The sequence below is a fragment of the Bison bison genome, unplaced genomic scaffold (genome assembly GCF_000754665.1).
Source record: "Bison bison bison isolate TAMUID 2011002044 unplaced genomic scaffold, Bison_UMD1.0 scf7180017864466, whole genome shotgun sequence".
Classification (NCBI taxonomy): Eukaryota; Metazoa; Chordata; class Mammalia; order Artiodactyla; family Bovidae; genus Bison; species Bison bison.
This window is the reverse complement of record NW_011495027.1, coordinates 4108319-4126187: the sequence shown is the minus strand read 5'-3', so window position 1 is coordinate 4126187 and position 17869 is coordinate 4108319. Positions and strand designations below refer to the sequence as shown.

At 38.9% G+C, this 17869-nt stretch overlaps 1 protein-coding gene across 1 annotated transcript in view; it reads right to left on the bottom strand.

Annotated features, from left to right (window-relative positions):
* Positions 1 to 17869, bottom strand: part of CLCA2 (chloride channel accessory 2) — a 41287-nt gene that overhangs the window by 1783 nt on the left and 21635 nt on the right. Inside the window, exons 10-13 of the mRNA XM_010860332.1 lie at positions 12515 to 12739; positions 9826 to 10096; positions 6919 to 7089; positions 3350 to 3583 (exon numbers count right to left, since the gene is read on the bottom strand). Of these exons, the coding sequence (XP_010858634.1) occupies positions 3350 to 3583; positions 6919 to 7089; positions 9826 to 10096; positions 12515 to 12739 (901 nt within the window). The remainder of the gene's footprint in view (positions 1 to 3349; positions 3584 to 6918; positions 7090 to 9825; positions 10097 to 12514; positions 12740 to 17869) is intronic.

The window sequence follows — 17869 nt, the reverse complement described above, 5'->3', positions numbered from 1 at the left end:
AGGGGCAGGAGGAGAAGGGGGCGACAGAGGATGAGATGGCTGGATGGCATCACTGACTCAATGGACGTGAGTCTGAGTGAACTCTGGGAGTTGGTGATGGACAGGGAGGCCTGGCGTGCTGCGATTCATGGGGTCACAAAGAGTTGGACACGACTGAGAGACTGAACTGAACAGGCTTCCCTGATAGCTCAGTTGGTAAAGAATCCACCTGCAATGCAGGAGACCCTGGTTCGATTCCTGGGTCAGGAAGATCCACTGTAAAAGGGATAGGCTACCCACTCTAGTATTCTTGGGCTTTCCTTGTGGCTCAGCTGGTAAAGAATCCACCTGCAATGCGGGAGACCTGGGTTCGTTCCCTGGTTGAGAAGATCCCCTGGAGAAGGAAAAGGCCACCCACTCCAGTATTCTGGCCTAGAGAATTCCACGGACTATATAGTTCATGGGGTCGCAAAGAGTTGGACATGACTGAATGACTTTCACTTTTATTTAGCACTGTACTAGGCACTAAATATGGCTTAGGTGGTGCTAGTGGTAAAGAAACCACCTGCCAATGCAGGAGACATAAAAGATGCAGGTTCAGTCCCTAGGTTGGGAAGATCCCCTGGAGAAGAGCAGGACAACCCACTCCAGTATTCTTGCCTGGAGAATCCCAGGACAGAGGAGCCTGGTAGGCTACAGTCTATGGGGTCGCAAAGAATTGGACATATTGAAGCGACTTAGCACACAGTAAATAATAAAAACTCAGTTTAAACAGTTATTAACCCACACTCTTAATGAAGAGGTAAGGGCATAATCTATTTCCATAATACCTTGTCCACATATATTCCCAAACATAGTAATGATCTGGTAATATTTTGCTTGTTTCACATACTTTGTCATCTTTTTACAGTGTATTGTATATGGTAAAGAGTTGATACTGTATATACAGTGATATATACAAGTTGTTCATTTAATGCTTTAATTGTTCATTTATTTATTTAATAATAGTGAAATTTTTCATAATTGTAATGCCAGAGACATACCCTGATTGTTTTTAACTGTGGTGATAGAGGTGAATATCACAGCTTTCTAGACAACAATTTGTGAAAAAAAAAAAAAAGAGAGGATGAAAGCACATGTTTATAAGTTAAACAGGCACCTACTTGCTAGTTGGTATACTCATGGCTAATTGGTCAATTTTGCCATTGCTGGGTCATCAAGTCAGTTATGATTGAGTGATCTCAGCAAGTTAATACACATCTCACCACTCCCTACCTGCCGATCTTTTGTATTTGAGATTTCGCATTGTAACAGGCTTGATATGCTTTAGTCATCCTGCTCTAGTCATCCTCTCCATCCTGCAGGGCCATTTATGTGAATGTGTGAAATCCTCTCTCCCTTTCTAAAGCCCTTTGTAATATCAGTTCTAAAGTCCCATTCAGTTGTATTTCTTCTTTTCAAGCCATTCAAAATCACTGATACTGTACACCCATTTTCTTTGTACTCTTAACTCAGTGGTATAGTTGAAACCACTGGGAACTGGGAACACAGTTACCAGTAGTCTGAGCTTGTCTCTTTTCACACTACTGTGCTTCTGAGGCAGTGAGGAAAGAGGAAAAGTACTAGATGGCAGGCACCACACTTTCTTTTACATAAAGATGGGAGTGAGTGTGGGTGGCTACTTACTTCAAATAAGAAGCTAGAGAACTCTAGCAACACAAATCAACAGCCCAGGAAATTAACTGGGCCCTCTTTCTCCTCCATTTTGTATTACATATGTCACCTTCAGTCAGTTCAGTTGCTCAGTCATGTCCGACTCTTTGCGACCCCATGAATCGCAGCATGCCAGGCCTCCCTGTCCATCACCAACTCCTGGAGTTCACTCAAACTTACATCCGTTGAGTCAGTGATGCCATCCAGCCATCTCATCCTCTGGCATCCCCTTCTCCTTCTGCCCCCAATCCCTCCCAGCATCAGAGTCTTTTCCAATGAGTCAACTCTTCGCATGAGGTGGCCAAAGTACTGGAGTTTCAGCTTCAGCATCTTTTCCTCCAAAGAAATCCCAGGGCTGATCTCCTTCAGAATGGACTGGTTGGATCTCCTTGCAGTACAAGGGACTCTCAAGAGTCTTCTCCAACACCACAATACTTTGTGAAATAGATAGTCTTAGTTATATTTTTCACATATACAACTGAGGCTAATAGAGTTTAAGCAAACTGCCAAAGATACAACAGCTGGACTTGTAGTCACAGCAGGGACTACTTTTTGGCTCTAATGTTAAGTTACAGCTGTTTCCATTATACAAACAATGCATCCATCCCACAGTTTCAATCAATTCATATCTCCAAACTTTAAATTAGGAGAATCCCTAAATTAGAATGTAAAATATTTCTCTTCCTTCTTCTCTAGCAAGAACAGATAGATTGTGATAACAGATTCTTCAAGACAAAACTACAATATTGACTGTTTCTCAGCAGTGCAGAATTATTTGTAATTAAGATGCTTTCTGGAGAGAGTAGTAGAGAATTATAAGCCAAAAAAAAAAAAAAAAGATAGAAATTGAAAGCAAGACTGGCAGAGGCCTAAGGTGGCTGCTGTTATTCACTGATATTGACAAATTGGCTTTCAAGAGAGAAGGTTAGTTCCTACAGAAATCTCAATCAGAGGCTTTTGGAAATAAACCATTTCATGTGTAACCAATGATAATCTTGTTCTGGTAATGGCAAAGATGTTGGAACATTTATTCTTTCAGAAAATTTAGTCTGTTGAGTTGCTATGAAGAAATGAGATAGGTGGAAGCTGGAGGCTGGCATAAAAGCATTAGAAAAGAGAGGGTAGAAGTAGGAACTCATCATGTCCAAGCAAGGGTTAGAAAGCCTCAAACTGGAGAACAGGTACCAGCCTCCCTAACAAAAAATGATGACCAGAAGTAGAAGACAGTGTGCCAAATACTTCACGACTTACAGGAATTATTCCCTTAAACTTGAATTGTAAATCCTTGAATTTACAATTTACCATTCAATCTTCAGAAGACTAATTGCCTCCAGTATTTAAAAGTCCATGCTCTGTCATATAAAGCCCATTTCTTTTGACTAGATCACTGTTATATGTGATATTTAGGTTTCCAACAGAGGTTTCTACATTAGTGTCAGTAAGTCTACCAGGACCTCTTCAATCCTGGGGGAGCTGGTACATTCTCTTCCTGTACTCCAGGATACATGGCCTTATCAGCAACTCAAAACTTTTCATGACAACCTTCTGCAACTTTGTCAGCTGTAAATCTCCAAAGCTATTTTTACCCTACTGACCCCTGACAGTTACTGGAAATGCCACTTTGTAGAAAAATAGATAATGAAAGCAAGAAACCTACCCTGGCCCTGGTCTAAGTCTTCTCCAGGTGCTGTCCAAGATAAAATCACCTCTTCTTCCTCTTTTACAGCTTCCAGGTCAATAATTTTGCATGGTGGAAACACATCAGGATGTGGGCCAGCTGGAACGCCCAGCACAGAAAAGGAGCCCCCTGAGCTTATTCTGCTAAAGCCCCACTTTTGCTCCTCCTCACTCCTGCCCACCGATTTTCTTGGGGCATTCATCTGAATATTACCTGTGACATCAAAGAAAAGAATAGCCAAAACAACAAATTACAATCTCCTGGATAGCTTGTTTTTATAGATTATTGACATTTTAAGACCCTATTTCCTTTTCTACATCTTTAGAATAAGTTGGTTTATTCAACAGTTCTTTTATTCATTCAACCATTCATTCATTCAATAAGTATTTTGAGGGCCTATGCTGTGCCAGCAATCATAGACAAAACAGTGTCCCTCACAGAATTTAGAAGTCCTGTTTATAAACACATGTTTTATAATTGTGGCAAATGTTGGAAGGAAAAAAACATAGGAAGGGTGCTATGCCTGTCAATACAGGAGCCGCAGGTTCCATCCCTGGGTCGGTAAGATGTCCTGGAGAAGGAAATGGCAGCCCACTCCAGTGTTCCTGCCTGGGAAATCCCATGGACAGAGGAGCCTGGTGGGCTACAGTCCATGGGGTCATAAAGAATTATACAGGACTTAGAAACTAAGCAACAACAAACAATTTAAAGTGGTATCAAGGAAGTAACATTTAAAGATTTCCTATAGTATGAGTAGGAGTCAGGGAGGTAAAGAGTGGAGGTTAAGAACATTCCAGGCAGAGAAAACAAGCTGAGTTAAAAATCTTGAGGTATGGAAGAGCTTTGCAACATTAGAAAAATTTAAATCAAGAGGAAGATAGTTTGAGATGAGACAGGAGAGAAAAGTTCAGGCAGGACCTTGTGGGCCACTACAATAGTTTTATAGTTTAATCTTACATGCTGTGGGGAAGCAAGGCAGTGATACAGTCACTTTGCTCTCTGACAGGTCACTCTGGCTGCTCTCAGCGGAGAATGGACTAGCATAGCGAGCAGTGAGGCTTCTGCAACGGTCCAGATAGAAGAAGATAGTAGCTTGGGCTGGTGACAGCAGTGGAGGGGAGGCAAGTAGGCATTTTTAGATGCATTTTGGAGATAAAAATCAGCAGTCTGGTTATGCATTTGAATATGGAATGGTAAAGGAGAGAAAGTTGGTGAACAAAAAGAATAGCTCCCACCTTCCTAAAATGAGCAAATGGAAAGACAAACAGCCTAAGAAGAGAAGACAAATTTAATTTTCAAGGTTTGTGGTCCCTGTAAATCATCTAAGTGATGATGTCAAGGAGCCAGTTAGACATAGATTTTAAGCTCAAAGAAGAAGTTTTAGCTACATTTAATAATTTTGAACCTCCAAATTTGGAAATTATCAGCATAAAGATGTTATTAAAGCCATGTAGGTTATTGATATTACCCAGTAAGAATTTCAGCTGTAAAAACAAATAGCATTTGCTGAGTGCTTGCTATATGTCAGGCACTTTTTAAAGTACCTTCCGTGTATCAACTATTAACTTTTTCAGCAATGCTGTGAGGAGATCACAATTACTCCCATGTTTATAGATGACGAAGCTAAGCATACAGTCTAAGTGACTTGCCCAAAGTCACACAGCTAGTGAATAGAGGAGCTAGATTTCAAACTCAGGCAGTGTGGCTCCAGATAGAACAGTGAGAAGCTTAAGACTAAGCTCTGATAATTGCCAACACTTAGAGGCTTGGTAGAAAAAAAGGAGGGGAAAAAGAGCCTAAGAATAAAAATTCCAGAGAATAAGAGGTAATTTGGAGAGTGTGGTATCATAGAAACCAGGAAATGACAAAGAAGAAATCAGTCAGCTGTGTCAAGAAAAATGAGGACTGAAATGTATCCTTTGGACTTAACAGCAGGTGGCCATCGGTAACCAGAGCCAGAGCAATTCCAGTGGAGTCATGGTCACGTGGCTGGAAGTCTGCTTGCAGTGAGCTGAATAGTAAACTGGGGGCAAGAATGTACAGACAGATTTAATTTCAAGGAACTAGATGACAGAGTAAAGAGGTGGACAGTAGCTTAAGGGGGACCAACAAAATTTCTTTTTAATATTCTTGAATGCTTTTCAGAGGGATCAGTAGTGTGGGAACGTGCAAGGGAGAGCTCTCAAGCTCTGAATGAGCAGGCTGGGTGGAATCTACAGCAGATTCAGCAGAGGCCTTGGGGAGGAGAGGAAGGGAGTAGTTCCTGCAGTGTCTGGAGATTTGGTTGTGTGAAAACAGAGCAGTTGCCATTTTGTGCCATATTGTGCACGTTCAGGGTCATCACCTGAAAATGAGCTAAGGAATGTTATGTGAACTAGGCATGCTTAGAGAAATCTAAATTTTTCTTTCTGTGCATGAAGTACACAGATAAAAGCAGAGTTGAATATGACTTTTCTATTCTCAGTGTACTGTAGATATTGATATTTGAATCCTTTAAATTCATGGCTTTAAAAAAAATACCAGTCTGTATTCTGCAAGCTCCTTGATAGGAATCTTATTGATTTGATATCAATAAGTCCTGGTATCCCAAGTTCCTAGGACTAAGCCTGTCACTTAGTAGGCTTTCAAAAACGTTGATGTATAATATAAAGGAGAAGATATCTATTTAGAAATGACGTATTACATCTAGATACAAAATCATATCTTGGTAGTAAAGTTGAGTTACCTTGCAAATTGATTTACATTGGTTTTGAAGTAATCCAAATTATTTTAAATATAGGTGAGAGCAAGTTATACTCTAGCAATACAAAAAATATCAGGAGATGCAAATCCACTGTAGCATCTTAATTGTTTTCTACTGAAAAGTACAGAATCATGCTATTGTATAGTCCAAATGATTGGTTATAGCTGCTAGAATACATGTAAGTATTCTTAAAGATTCTGCTGTTTTGCATATAAGAATGCTTCCAAACATTTTTTAAGATTATGTTTAAAGACTACAGCATATTTCTGTTTGTTATACTTTAACCACTGCTTCCTATCAGGAACTACTATAATAATGGTGTTTAAAAGAGATGTGTATGGTCTATGTATTTGGCACTTTGAGGCAGGACATCTTCAGGAAGCCCTCACTTTCCCGTAATATCCACACTCATATTTTCCCAGGAACTCGTTTCCTGTGTGGATTGTTTGGGCTGCTTGCTTCCTTCTTTAAACTGCTAACAACTTTCTGCCTCTTCCTTTTGCCTAAAGCTCTATAGAGAAATATAGGAGTTGGAACTGAGAAAATCAGTTAATCCCCTTGCCTGGTAGTAATTCTGATAAAACAGTCACAAAAAGAGGTCAAAATTATCTGTGGGAATTACCTACTGCCTTCCTGTTATCCACTATCACACATCACTAAGGATTGAAGAGATAGTCAACAAATTATGCACTGACTTGCACGAGTTTTGAAATTCACCTCTCTCTAATACATACACATACACACACTCACTAGAAATACACACACTAAATGATGTTATTCAAATCACAGTGTTTATGATTCTTACCATTTGTTATGTAACCTGGTGCGTACATAGCATGACTTCCTGGAATAGAGTGGGCTAGGGTGCTTATGCTGGGAGAATGGTTGACATGCACTTTCAAGCTATATCTACCATTTACAGGAAAGGAGAAAAAATACCTCGAGTAAATTCCATCATTTTTTATAATATCGGCACCTGTTTATATACATGAAAAAAAAAACTCAAGGTCAGTACTTATCACAGTTGATTACTAACATTTAATCAAATTATTAAAATAAGATTTATTCTCCTTATTTTTCCAATTTTTGGCATATGCTGGCATGCTAATAGCTACTTTTGAAATTATCAGGTGGTTAAAAAATTCCATGGCTCTATAATTTCTCCTTGTGATTCTTTAACCTCTGAAAATTTGTTTTCTAAAAGTGAATGAGTTCTATCTGCTTTAGTGCTAGTAAAGCATTTAATCACCTTTAGAGTTCTCATTTCTATCACTGAAAATAGTACTAGGTTTTCACAGAAACCAAATACATTCTTAAGTCGGTTTATAGTCACAGACCCTTTTGAGGTAAAAGTTTTCTGCTCCCAGTGAATAAATATATATGCACATAAACACACACTTTCATACAAATTCAAGATGTTTATGAATAGCCCGAAGCCCTGATTAAAAAAAGAAACTTTGGTAGTTGATGTAACAATGTGAAATTATTTGATTTCCTCACTAGAGGATACATGGAACTGTTGTTCTCAATTTGAAGAGGCTCACTGACTTGGAGTATGACAGGCTTTGGGATCTGTCTGCTTCAGGAGAATGTGTCTTATTTCTGGAGGCATTCTGAAAGCTTGCTAGACTTTCTTCCATTTGCATTGCTCCTCAGAGAGCCATTCAATTCCAAACCAAGTACATGACTGAACGGCAGCAAGGCCTGGACTCCAGGGCAGCCGTAGAAGGTGTAGCTTAGGCTGGAGATCACATTCACTGTTCAAGTGCAGATGGCCGCATGGGGCAAGCAGCTTGTCCTGTTCTAGAGTCAGTTCGGTTCTCACACCACACACCCAAGCCCTGTACTGAAGGGCTCTAGAATCTCAACTAGAGAGGCAGGGCTGCTTCTTAATATGAGAAAAATGGGAGTATATTTTATTAAAACAAAAAACACTAAGCACTTTATGATCATAGTAGTTTTAGAAAACGTTTTTATGTACTGGAAAGAAACCAGATCTTGATATTTATTGTTCTAATTATTTATAAAGGTCTATCTTTGTTGAGAAATGATAAAGCCAAATCTCTTCCTGCTGTGGTTACCACTGTTACCTCTTTTAATTGCTGAGAAATTAAAGTTCTCAGAAAGAAATGGGAAAGAACACTGACTTGGATCTCAGAGGACTTTTTTAAGGTCTGGATCTGCCACTTAGTAGCTGATCCCTCTGAGCCTCAGTTTTCTCTCCTGTAAAATGGACATAACATCTCACATGGTGATTGTGATGATTACTTGAGAGTATGCATAAGAAAGTCCATTTTAAATTATGATATTTTATTAGTATAAATTTTATTATTGTTCATTTTATTAGCTGATAAATACTATTTCCATTATAAAAATAAGTATTAGAAAACTATATGCAAGTGTGTAAATACAGAGGGAAAATCAAAATTTACACTTTGATGTTTAAACAGCCTTTTCATTGTTTCTTTCATCCGGCTTAAATTTTGACATCAGATAAATAAAATGGTTCCAGGGAATAAATATAAAAGCCTATTGAGCATATTGAGCATAAGACAGCAGGATCTGTTTTTCAGGCCAGCCCAAGTGTATTTTTGGAGTATATACAAAGTGAAAGGTGTGGCCAGAGATAAGCATCAGAGTCTGAAAAGTTGTTTGGATCCATTCCAGTAGGCAGAACAAGAGAATTTCTCTAGTATTGTCTGAGGTGGACTTGAACTAAAATCCTTTAAAAGAACTTTTGCTTCATAAATATCATGCAAGATTGCTATGTCAAGATACTAATGAGTTGTCAAACATGAGGCTCTTAAAAAAAATTTACCTTGGAAACAACGAAGAGAAGGAATATGATTTTACTGGTAGATCAAACATTGGGTCTGCCAACATAAACTTTGAGGTCTATTGTAATTCTGAGAATTTAGATTAGGAAAAGAACAGAACAGGAAAGATAAAACAATAAAGGAGTTTGTTTTTAAAAGTTAACACAAGTTAGTCAGAAGAAGCCCAGCTGCTGCTCTTTGCCCAGCTTGATGCTGTGCTATGAGGTATGATGATGAAATTCTTAACTCTATGCAGAATGAGTGCTTTGAGGCAGAGTTTGGTTTTATTTGCTTTGTTTTTCCAGTGATGGAAAAATCTCTATCCTGATTCTACTAGGCTTACTGGCCTGGTCTTGTGATCAAATAACACATGTAAAACGCACTGGCTATTTTCTCTCATCAACTGAGCTAGTTAACTAAAGAATAGTCTATGACATCTCATGACTCACAAGTTCAAGCATCTCCCTTTTTGGGTTTTCATTTACTACTTAATTGTCTAATCCAATTATTTCAGTGCATAGTAAAACTGGTGAATCTGAGAGGAATGTGGGCATGCCTATTCCCAAGTGACTTTACTGAATGTGCTCAGTGTCACAGGACAAGGGGAAGCCAAGACCTGAATGGTGGGAGACTTTCTCCCTCAGTGCTGCTCACACACAGCCACTCTCAGGAGCCTCAAGAGGACTTTCTTTTCCCAAGTTCACTTTTTGCTTTTGCTGTGCAGATGGAAACCTGTAGCTACTTGGTATGTCAATGACTATGACAATTTGAGAATCTCATAAGGTTAGGGGATAAAAAATATAAATTTAGAGAATTAAAAAAATAACTTCATATTGATATTGCAGCATCAGAACAGCTATTAAGAATGTGAAAAATGACATGGAATTCCTTGTTACCTGCTCCATCATCAAAAAGTTTCAACATCACTGGATCTGCAGTCTCTGGTTCAACTGTAGCAGTTACAGTGGCATTGAGAATGGGATAAAACCCCTTTCTCACAATTGCATAAATCATCAAAGGATGGGGAAAATGGGTGCTGTCTCTTTCCACAAAGGCTTCCACAGTGGCAGGGGACATGGCTGAGCGGGAGGCGCGAGAGGTCACTGTCACTTTCAAGGCTTGAGGAGAGTGGTGGGTATTGTTCAGTGTGTAAGTCCATAGCCCAGGCTGCAAAACAAAGACTTTGTTTGTCAAGAAGAAAATCAACCCTTATTTTAAAGTGCAAGCCTAACTCCAAGGGTTTATTGTTCTTGTTTTGTTGATACTGCATTTTCTAAAATGATACAAAAGAATGTCAGGAAGAGTAATATTGGTTACGAGATAACCAAATTCAGTATTTACATGACTTTCACTGTACAACCCACTTTCTCTTTAGGGAATTACACCCTGAATTTGTTTGTGGGGAAGGACACAACTTGATTCACATTTTTAGAGAATAATAATAAGTGTCAGCTTCAAAGTACTTGGCAAACATTAATCTGAGCTCCTTCACCCGAAAGGAGGTTCAATGTTTTTATTCCTTTTACATAATGGAAAAAATTATAGCAAATCAAGTGGACAATTATGGTTTATGTGGATAACCTGGACTAAAAGGCAATAGTACCTTCCTTCCCTCTACTTCCTTCAAAATTCCCAGACCCAGAAATCTCAAGCAACAAAATCCACATGCACTATAAGGGATCAAGAAAAGGAGTACTATTTTTTAATAGATCAGGATTTCATAATGTCTATGTTGAATTATAGAAATATTGCTAGATGCCATTCTCTTTATCTGCCTGGGCTGCCTGAGGGAAACCTGCAAAAGAATATCTAGAAGAAAAAACTTAAACTACAATGTAGCAGAAATTTGTTCTTTTGATAAAATTGTCCATAAGTATTCCCTTTTTTCCCCATTCCTGCCTTTGCTCCTTCTTAAACCCTGGAAGTAGCAGGAGGAACACAGTGGAGCAGGAGGAAGAGGAGAGAACAATGGGCTAAGGTTTGACTATAATATTAAGATGCCTGAATGCCCTACCCAGCCTTCTTCATTGGGAAACAATGCTTTACCATTTTACAGTGAAGTCACAATTCAAACAACAATATTATCTATCTCTTTTTTTCTGTTTTTAATTTTTTTTTGGCTTTTGTACTCATAACATTAGTAACAGGCACATGGTGGAAACTCCACATGGAAAACTTCTCTGTGGGCATAATAAGTGTTTTAATACAGGGCACCTAATCCAAACAAAGGGGTCAGGCAAAAGCAGCAAGAAGTAGGTAAAGTGTTCTGGTCCTTGTGTACAGGTGTGAAAAGAACATGATGAGTGTGGAGAAAAGTAGGGGCGGAGCATAAGGTATTTGGGAGAAAGGTTAAGAGATAAGCTTGGGGTCAGGGAGTGGGAGGTACAAATAGTATATAAGAGAGGCTCAGTGATATATTGTGCAACCTGGGGAATATAGCCAATCTCTTATAATAACTGTAAATGGAAAGTAGCCTTTAAAATTATATTAAAAATTTTTAATTAAAAAATAATTTTAAAAAAGAGATAAGTTTAGGCAGAAGCCAGAAAGTAATAGGCTTGGTATATAATAATAACCACATGTATTTTATTCTGAGACCATCAAAAAGTTTTGAGTAGGACACAGACTTGATAAGATTTGTGCTTCAGAATGATCACTCTAATAAAGGTGCTTGAAAGGAAGGATGCTGGTGCAGAGGCTGGAAGACCTAGCAGAGGCTATCAACAGTCACATGAAGGGGAGGTGAAGGCCAACACACCTGAAGAGGGACTGCATGCAGGCAATGCAAGAGTGGATCTAACGAATTTACCACCCTGCTTACAACCTTTAGTCGTTCCCTTTAACTGTTCCTCTCATTGACTCCTATATATCCATCTAGCCCCATCACACCCTCCTCTTCTTCCCCTAAATCTCCACTTTCTATGCTATTCTGTATTTCATCCACATCAAACTAGTACTTATAGTTCTGTGAAAAGCCATATTCTTTTTCTATAAGCCTTTCTATGTGCTGTTTCCTCTGCCGAGAATGTCATTTACACCTCTCGCTCCTCAGTCCTCCATATTTCCATCTGGATGTCTTCACTTTCAGGAAGCATACTCCTTCCCCTACTGCCTGCACATGCCTTCTTGGGTTCTGAGTACCCTGTTCTTATTCCTATTATGGCATTTTATTGTAAAACACCTAGAACAAGACCTGGCACATAGGAGGTGTTCCAAAACATATGTACTGCATGTGTTTATATTATAAATTCTAAGTAGAGGGTTTTTTCTTTTTTCTAAGTGTATAGATAAGTATTCTATATAGACTTTGTAAAGAAGGAAGTAAGCAAAAACTTATTTGCACTGCGTAAGTACTAATTTTCACTGTTGAAGTGAGAGAAGGCTTTGATATCCATTTTAAAGTTTTGAACATACCTTAGTCGTTCCTTTTAAATTTTGAACATTCACAAAATTCCCTCATAAATTTAAAGTAGAATTTTGGTATATCAGAATTGATTTCCTTTACACAATGCATTTAGCTCTGTGATTCAGTCGAAAGTTGTGTGCTTGTAACGTTGTCATTATGAACAAGCTTACAACACTTACCTTAGCTGTTCCTGGAATCCAGAGGCGAGCAGTCCGAAAAGCTAGATTGATGATAAAATCATCCATGTTGTATTTTCTTCCATTAGGATCAAATAATACAATCTCAGGGGGACCACTGGTCTGCCATGTAACTAGAAAGGTAGTGTCATTGCCCACACTGTCATCCACAGTAACAGTGTTTTTCAGCTGATGCTGAGGTTTAACATTTTCACCTGTACTTTCAAGCTGTTCAAAAGAATATATAAGTGACAGTTTCCAGCATAGGCATAATCATTCCATATTTTCTTTGTTTTTATGACAAAACTGAGTTGGCAGAAATAAAAACCATTTGATTCTAACATGTCCTAAGTATATAAATTATTTTTCATATAAAAATATTTGCTTCAGCAAAGTATTATAAGTACAGTAGATATAAAATATTTTTGTAGCTAGTACACGTGTCACTTCATTAATTTTTATCAAGAGATTTTAGGTGTTCTCATATTTGCCTCTTATCCATATCAACATTAGCTTCAGAGTAGCAGTTAAAACAAGCTTCTTCTTACTTTTGTTTGTGACTATGCTCTAATTAATTTGTATATAATCTGTCCAGATACCATTATGTATTTTGATAAGAAATCAGACATGGATTTCAGCTGGGTTTTGTACATTAAAAAAAATCATTTAGTCATGATTTAAGCTGTACGCACTTACATTGTGTGTGCAATTGTGCCTTGTGTGTGTGTAGCATATGTAAACTGCATACAGATGACAGGCACTGTGCTAAATGCTTTACATATATTATCTCACACAATCCTTATGAAAGTCCTCTGTTACTGTTGTTCAGTCACTAGTCCTGTCCGACTCTTTGCGACTACATGGACTGCAGAACACCAGGCTTCCCTGTCCTTCACCATCTCCTGGAGCAAACTATGTCCATTGCGCCAGTGATGCCATTCAACCATCTCGTCCTCTGTCCTCCCCTTCTCTTCCTGCGTTCAATCTTTCCCAGCATCAAAGTCTTCTCCAATGAGGTGGCTCTTCATATCAGGTGGCCAAAGTACTGGAGCTTCAGCTTCAGCATCAGTCCTTCAGTGAATATTAAGGGTTGATTTCCTTTAGGACTAACTGGTTTGATCTCCTTGCTGAGGCACTCTCAAGAGTCTTCAACACCACAATTCAAAAGCATCAATTCTTCAGGACTCAGTCTTCTTTATGAACTAACATTCACATCCATACATGACTACTGGAAAAACTACAGTTTTGACTAGACAGATCTTTGTGGGCAAAGTAATGTCTCTGCTTTTTAATATGCTGTCTAGGTTTGTCATAGCTTTTCTCCCAAGGAGCAAGCATCTTTTAATTTCATGGCTGCAGTCACCATCTGCAGTGATTTTGGAGCCCAAGAAAATAAAGTCTGTCACTGTTTCCATTGTTTCCCCATCTATTTGCCATGAAGTGACGGGACCAGATGCCATGATCTTAGTTTTCTGAATGTTGAGTTTTAAGCCAGCTTTTTCACTCTCCTCTTTCACCTTCATCAAGGCTCTTTACTTTCTCTTCGTTTTCACCATAAGGGTGGTGTCATTTGCATATCTGGGGTTATTGATCTTTCTTCCTGAAACCTTGATTCCAGCTTGTGCTTCATCCAGCCCAGAATTTTGCATGATGTACTCTGCATGCAAGTTAAATAAACAGGGTGGCAATATACAGCGTGGATGTACTGCTTTCTCAATGTGGAAACAGCCTGTTGTTCCATGTCCAGTTCTGTTGCTTCCTGACCTGCATACAGATTTCTCAGGAGGCAGGTAAGGTGGTCTGGTATTCCTATCTCTTGAAGAATTTTCCACAGTTTGTTGTGATCCACACAGTCAAAGGCTTTAATGTAGTCAATAAAGCAGATGTTTTTCTGAAACACTCTATGTGTGTGTGCGTGGTTTTTTTTTTCCTGTGATCCAACAGATGTTGGCAGTTTGATCTCTGATTCCTCTGCCTTTTCTAAATCCACCTTAAACATCTGGAACTTCTTGGTTCACATACTGTTGAAGCCTAGGTTGGAGAATTTTGAGCATTACTTTGCTAGCATGTGAAATGAGTGTAATTGTGTGGTAGTTTGAACATTCTTTGGCATTACCTTTCTTTGGGATTGGAATGAAAACTGACTGACTTTTTCCAGTCCTGTGGCCACTGCTGAGTTTTCCATATTTGCTGGCATATTGTGCACAGCACTTTCACAGCATCATCTTTTAGGATTTGAAATAGCTCAGCAGGAATTTCATCACCTCCACTAGCTTTGTTCATAGTGATGCTTCCTAAGGCCCACTTGACTTCACATTCCAGGATGTCTGGCTCTAGGTAAGTGATTACACCATCGTGGTTGTCTGAGTCATTAAGATCTTTTTTGCATAGTTCTTCTGTGTATTGTTGCCACCTCTTCTTAATATCTTCTGCCTCTGTTAGGTCCATACCATTTATGTCCTTTATTGTTCCCATCTTTGCATGAAATGTTCCCTTGGTATCTCTAATTTTCTTGAAGAGATCTTTGTCTTCCCATTCTACTGTTTTAGTCTTTTGTCTTAGTCTTTCCTATTCTATTGTTTTCCTCTATTTCTTTGCATTGATCACTGAGGAAGGCTTTCTTATCTCTCCTTGCTATTCTTTGGAACTCTGCTTTCAGATGGGTATATCTTTTCTTTTCTCTTTTGCCTTTTGCTTCTCTTCTTTTCTCAGCTGTTTGTAAGGCCTCCTCAGACAACCATTTTGCCTTTTTCATTTCTTTTTCTTGGGGATGGTTTTGATCACCGCCTCCTGTACAATGTCATGAAACTCCATCCTTAGTTCTTCAGGCACTCTGTCTATAAGATCTAGTCCCTTAAATCTATTTCTCACTTCCACTGTATAAACGTAAGGGATTTGATTTAGGTCATACATGAATGGTCTAGGTGTTTTCCCTACTTTCTTCAATTTCAGTCTGAGTTTGGCAATAGGAGTTCATGATCTGAGTCACAGTCAGCTCCCGGTATTTTTTTGCTGACTGTATAGAGCTTCTCCATCTTTGGCTGCAAAGAATATAATCAGTCTGATTTCGGTGTTGACCATCTGGTGATGTCTATGTGTAGAGTTGTCTCTTGTGTTGTTGGAAGAGGGTGTTTGCTATGGCCAGTGCATTCTCTTGGCAAAACTCTGTTAACCTTTGCCCTGCTTCATTTTTTAATCCAAGGCTGAACTTGCCAGTTACTCCAGGTATCTCTTGACTTCCTACTTTTCCCTTCCAGTTCCCTATGATGAAAAGGACATCTTTTTTTTGGTGTTAGTTCTATAACGTCTTGTAGGTCCTCATAGAAAAGTTCAACTTCAGTTACTTAGGCATTAGCGGTTGGGCATAGACTTGGATTATTGTGATTTTGAATAGTTTACCTTGGAAAGGAATAGAAATCATTCTATCATTTTTGAGATTGCATCCAAGTGCTGCATTTTGGACTCTTTTGTTGACTATGACAGGTACTTCATTTTTCCTAAGGGATTCTTGCCCACAGTAGTAACTGTAATGGTCAGCTGAGTTAAATTTGCCCATTCTGGTCTGTTTTAGTTCACTGATTACTAAAATGTCAATATTCACTCTTACCATATCCTGTTTGACCACTTCCAATTTACCTTTATTCATGGACTTAACATTCCAGGTTCATATGCAATATTGCTCTTTACAGCTTTGGATTTTACTTCCATCACCAGTCACATCCACAACTGGGAGTTGTTTCCACTTTGGCTCAGCACCTTCATTCCTTCTGGAGCTATTTCTCTGCAGTTCTCCAGTAGCACATCGGGCACCTACTGACCTGAGGAGTTCATCTTTGAGTGTCCTCCTATCTTTTTGCCTTTTCATACTATTCATGGGGTTCTCAAGGCAAGAACGCTTAAGTGGTTTGCCATTCCCTTCTCCAGTGGACCACGTTTTGTCAGAACTCTCTACCATGACCCGTCTGTCTTGGGTGGCCCTACATGGATGGCTTATAGTTTCATTGAGTTAGACAAGGCTGTGGTCCATGTGATCAGTTTGGTTAGTTTTCCGTGATTGTGGTTTTCATTCTGTCTGCCCTCTGATGTAGGAGGATAAGAGGCTTATCCTGAAAAAAATCTTCCTACCTTTGATTTTCTCTTTAATAATATGAAATTTAAAAAATGCTTAGCAAAAGTAAACACAAAAATTTAACAAAACATTGTTCATGTGTTCATATTGTTCACATTGTCCTCAGAGGGCATAACGAGCCCTCTGAGATGAGTGCTGTTGTCACTCACATTTCACAGATGAAATCATTGACACTTAGGGAACGAAGCTGCCGCACAGCAAGGAGGTGAAATGCACATAGAGCCCAGGCTAGCTGACACCAGATCCTCTTCATTTCATTGCTGTGCATTCACAAAGGATACAAATCTATACATAACTTTGAAAAATTATATTTATTAAATAAATACATTAGCAACACTGTAAAGTTGCTCAGACTTGTAAAGAACATAAAATTTTATTGGTGAATAACAGCAAAGACTTGAACGGTTCTATGAAGACCTACAAGACCTTTTAGAACTAACACCCAAAAAAGATGTCCTTTTCATTATAGGGGACTGGAATGCAAAACTAGGAAGTCAAGAAACACCTGGAGTAACAGGCAAATTTGGCCTTGGAATATGGAATGAAGCAGGGCAAAGACTAATAGAGTTTTGCCAAGAAAATGCACTGGTCATAACAAACACCCTCTTCCAACAACACAAGAGAAGACTCTATACATGGACATAGCCAGATGGTCAACACCAAAATCAGATTGATTATATTCTTTGCAGCCAAAGATGGAGAAGCTCTATACAGTCAGCAAAAACAAGACCAGGAGCTGACTGTGGCTCAGACCATGAACTCCTTATTGCCAAATTCAGACTGAAATTGAAGAAAGTAGGGAAAACCACTGGACCATTCAGGTATGACCTAAATCATCCCTTATGATTATACAGTGGAAGTGAGAAATAGATTAACGGGCCTAGATGTGATAGATAGAGTGCCTGATGAACTATGGAATGAGGTTTGTGACATTGTACAGGAAACAGGGATCAAGACCATTCCCATGGAAAAGAAATGCAAAAAAGAAAAATGGCTGTCTGGGGAGGCCTTACGTATAGCTGTGAAAAGAAGAGAAGTGAAAAGCAAAGGAGAAAAGGAAAGATATAAGCATCTGAATGCAGAGTTCCAAAGAGTAGCAAGAAGAGATAAGAAAGCCTTCCTCAGTGATCAATGCAAAGAAATAGAGGAAAACAACAGAATGGGAAAGACTAGAGATCTCTTCAAGAAAATCGGAGATACCAAAGGAACATTTCATGCAAAGATGGTCT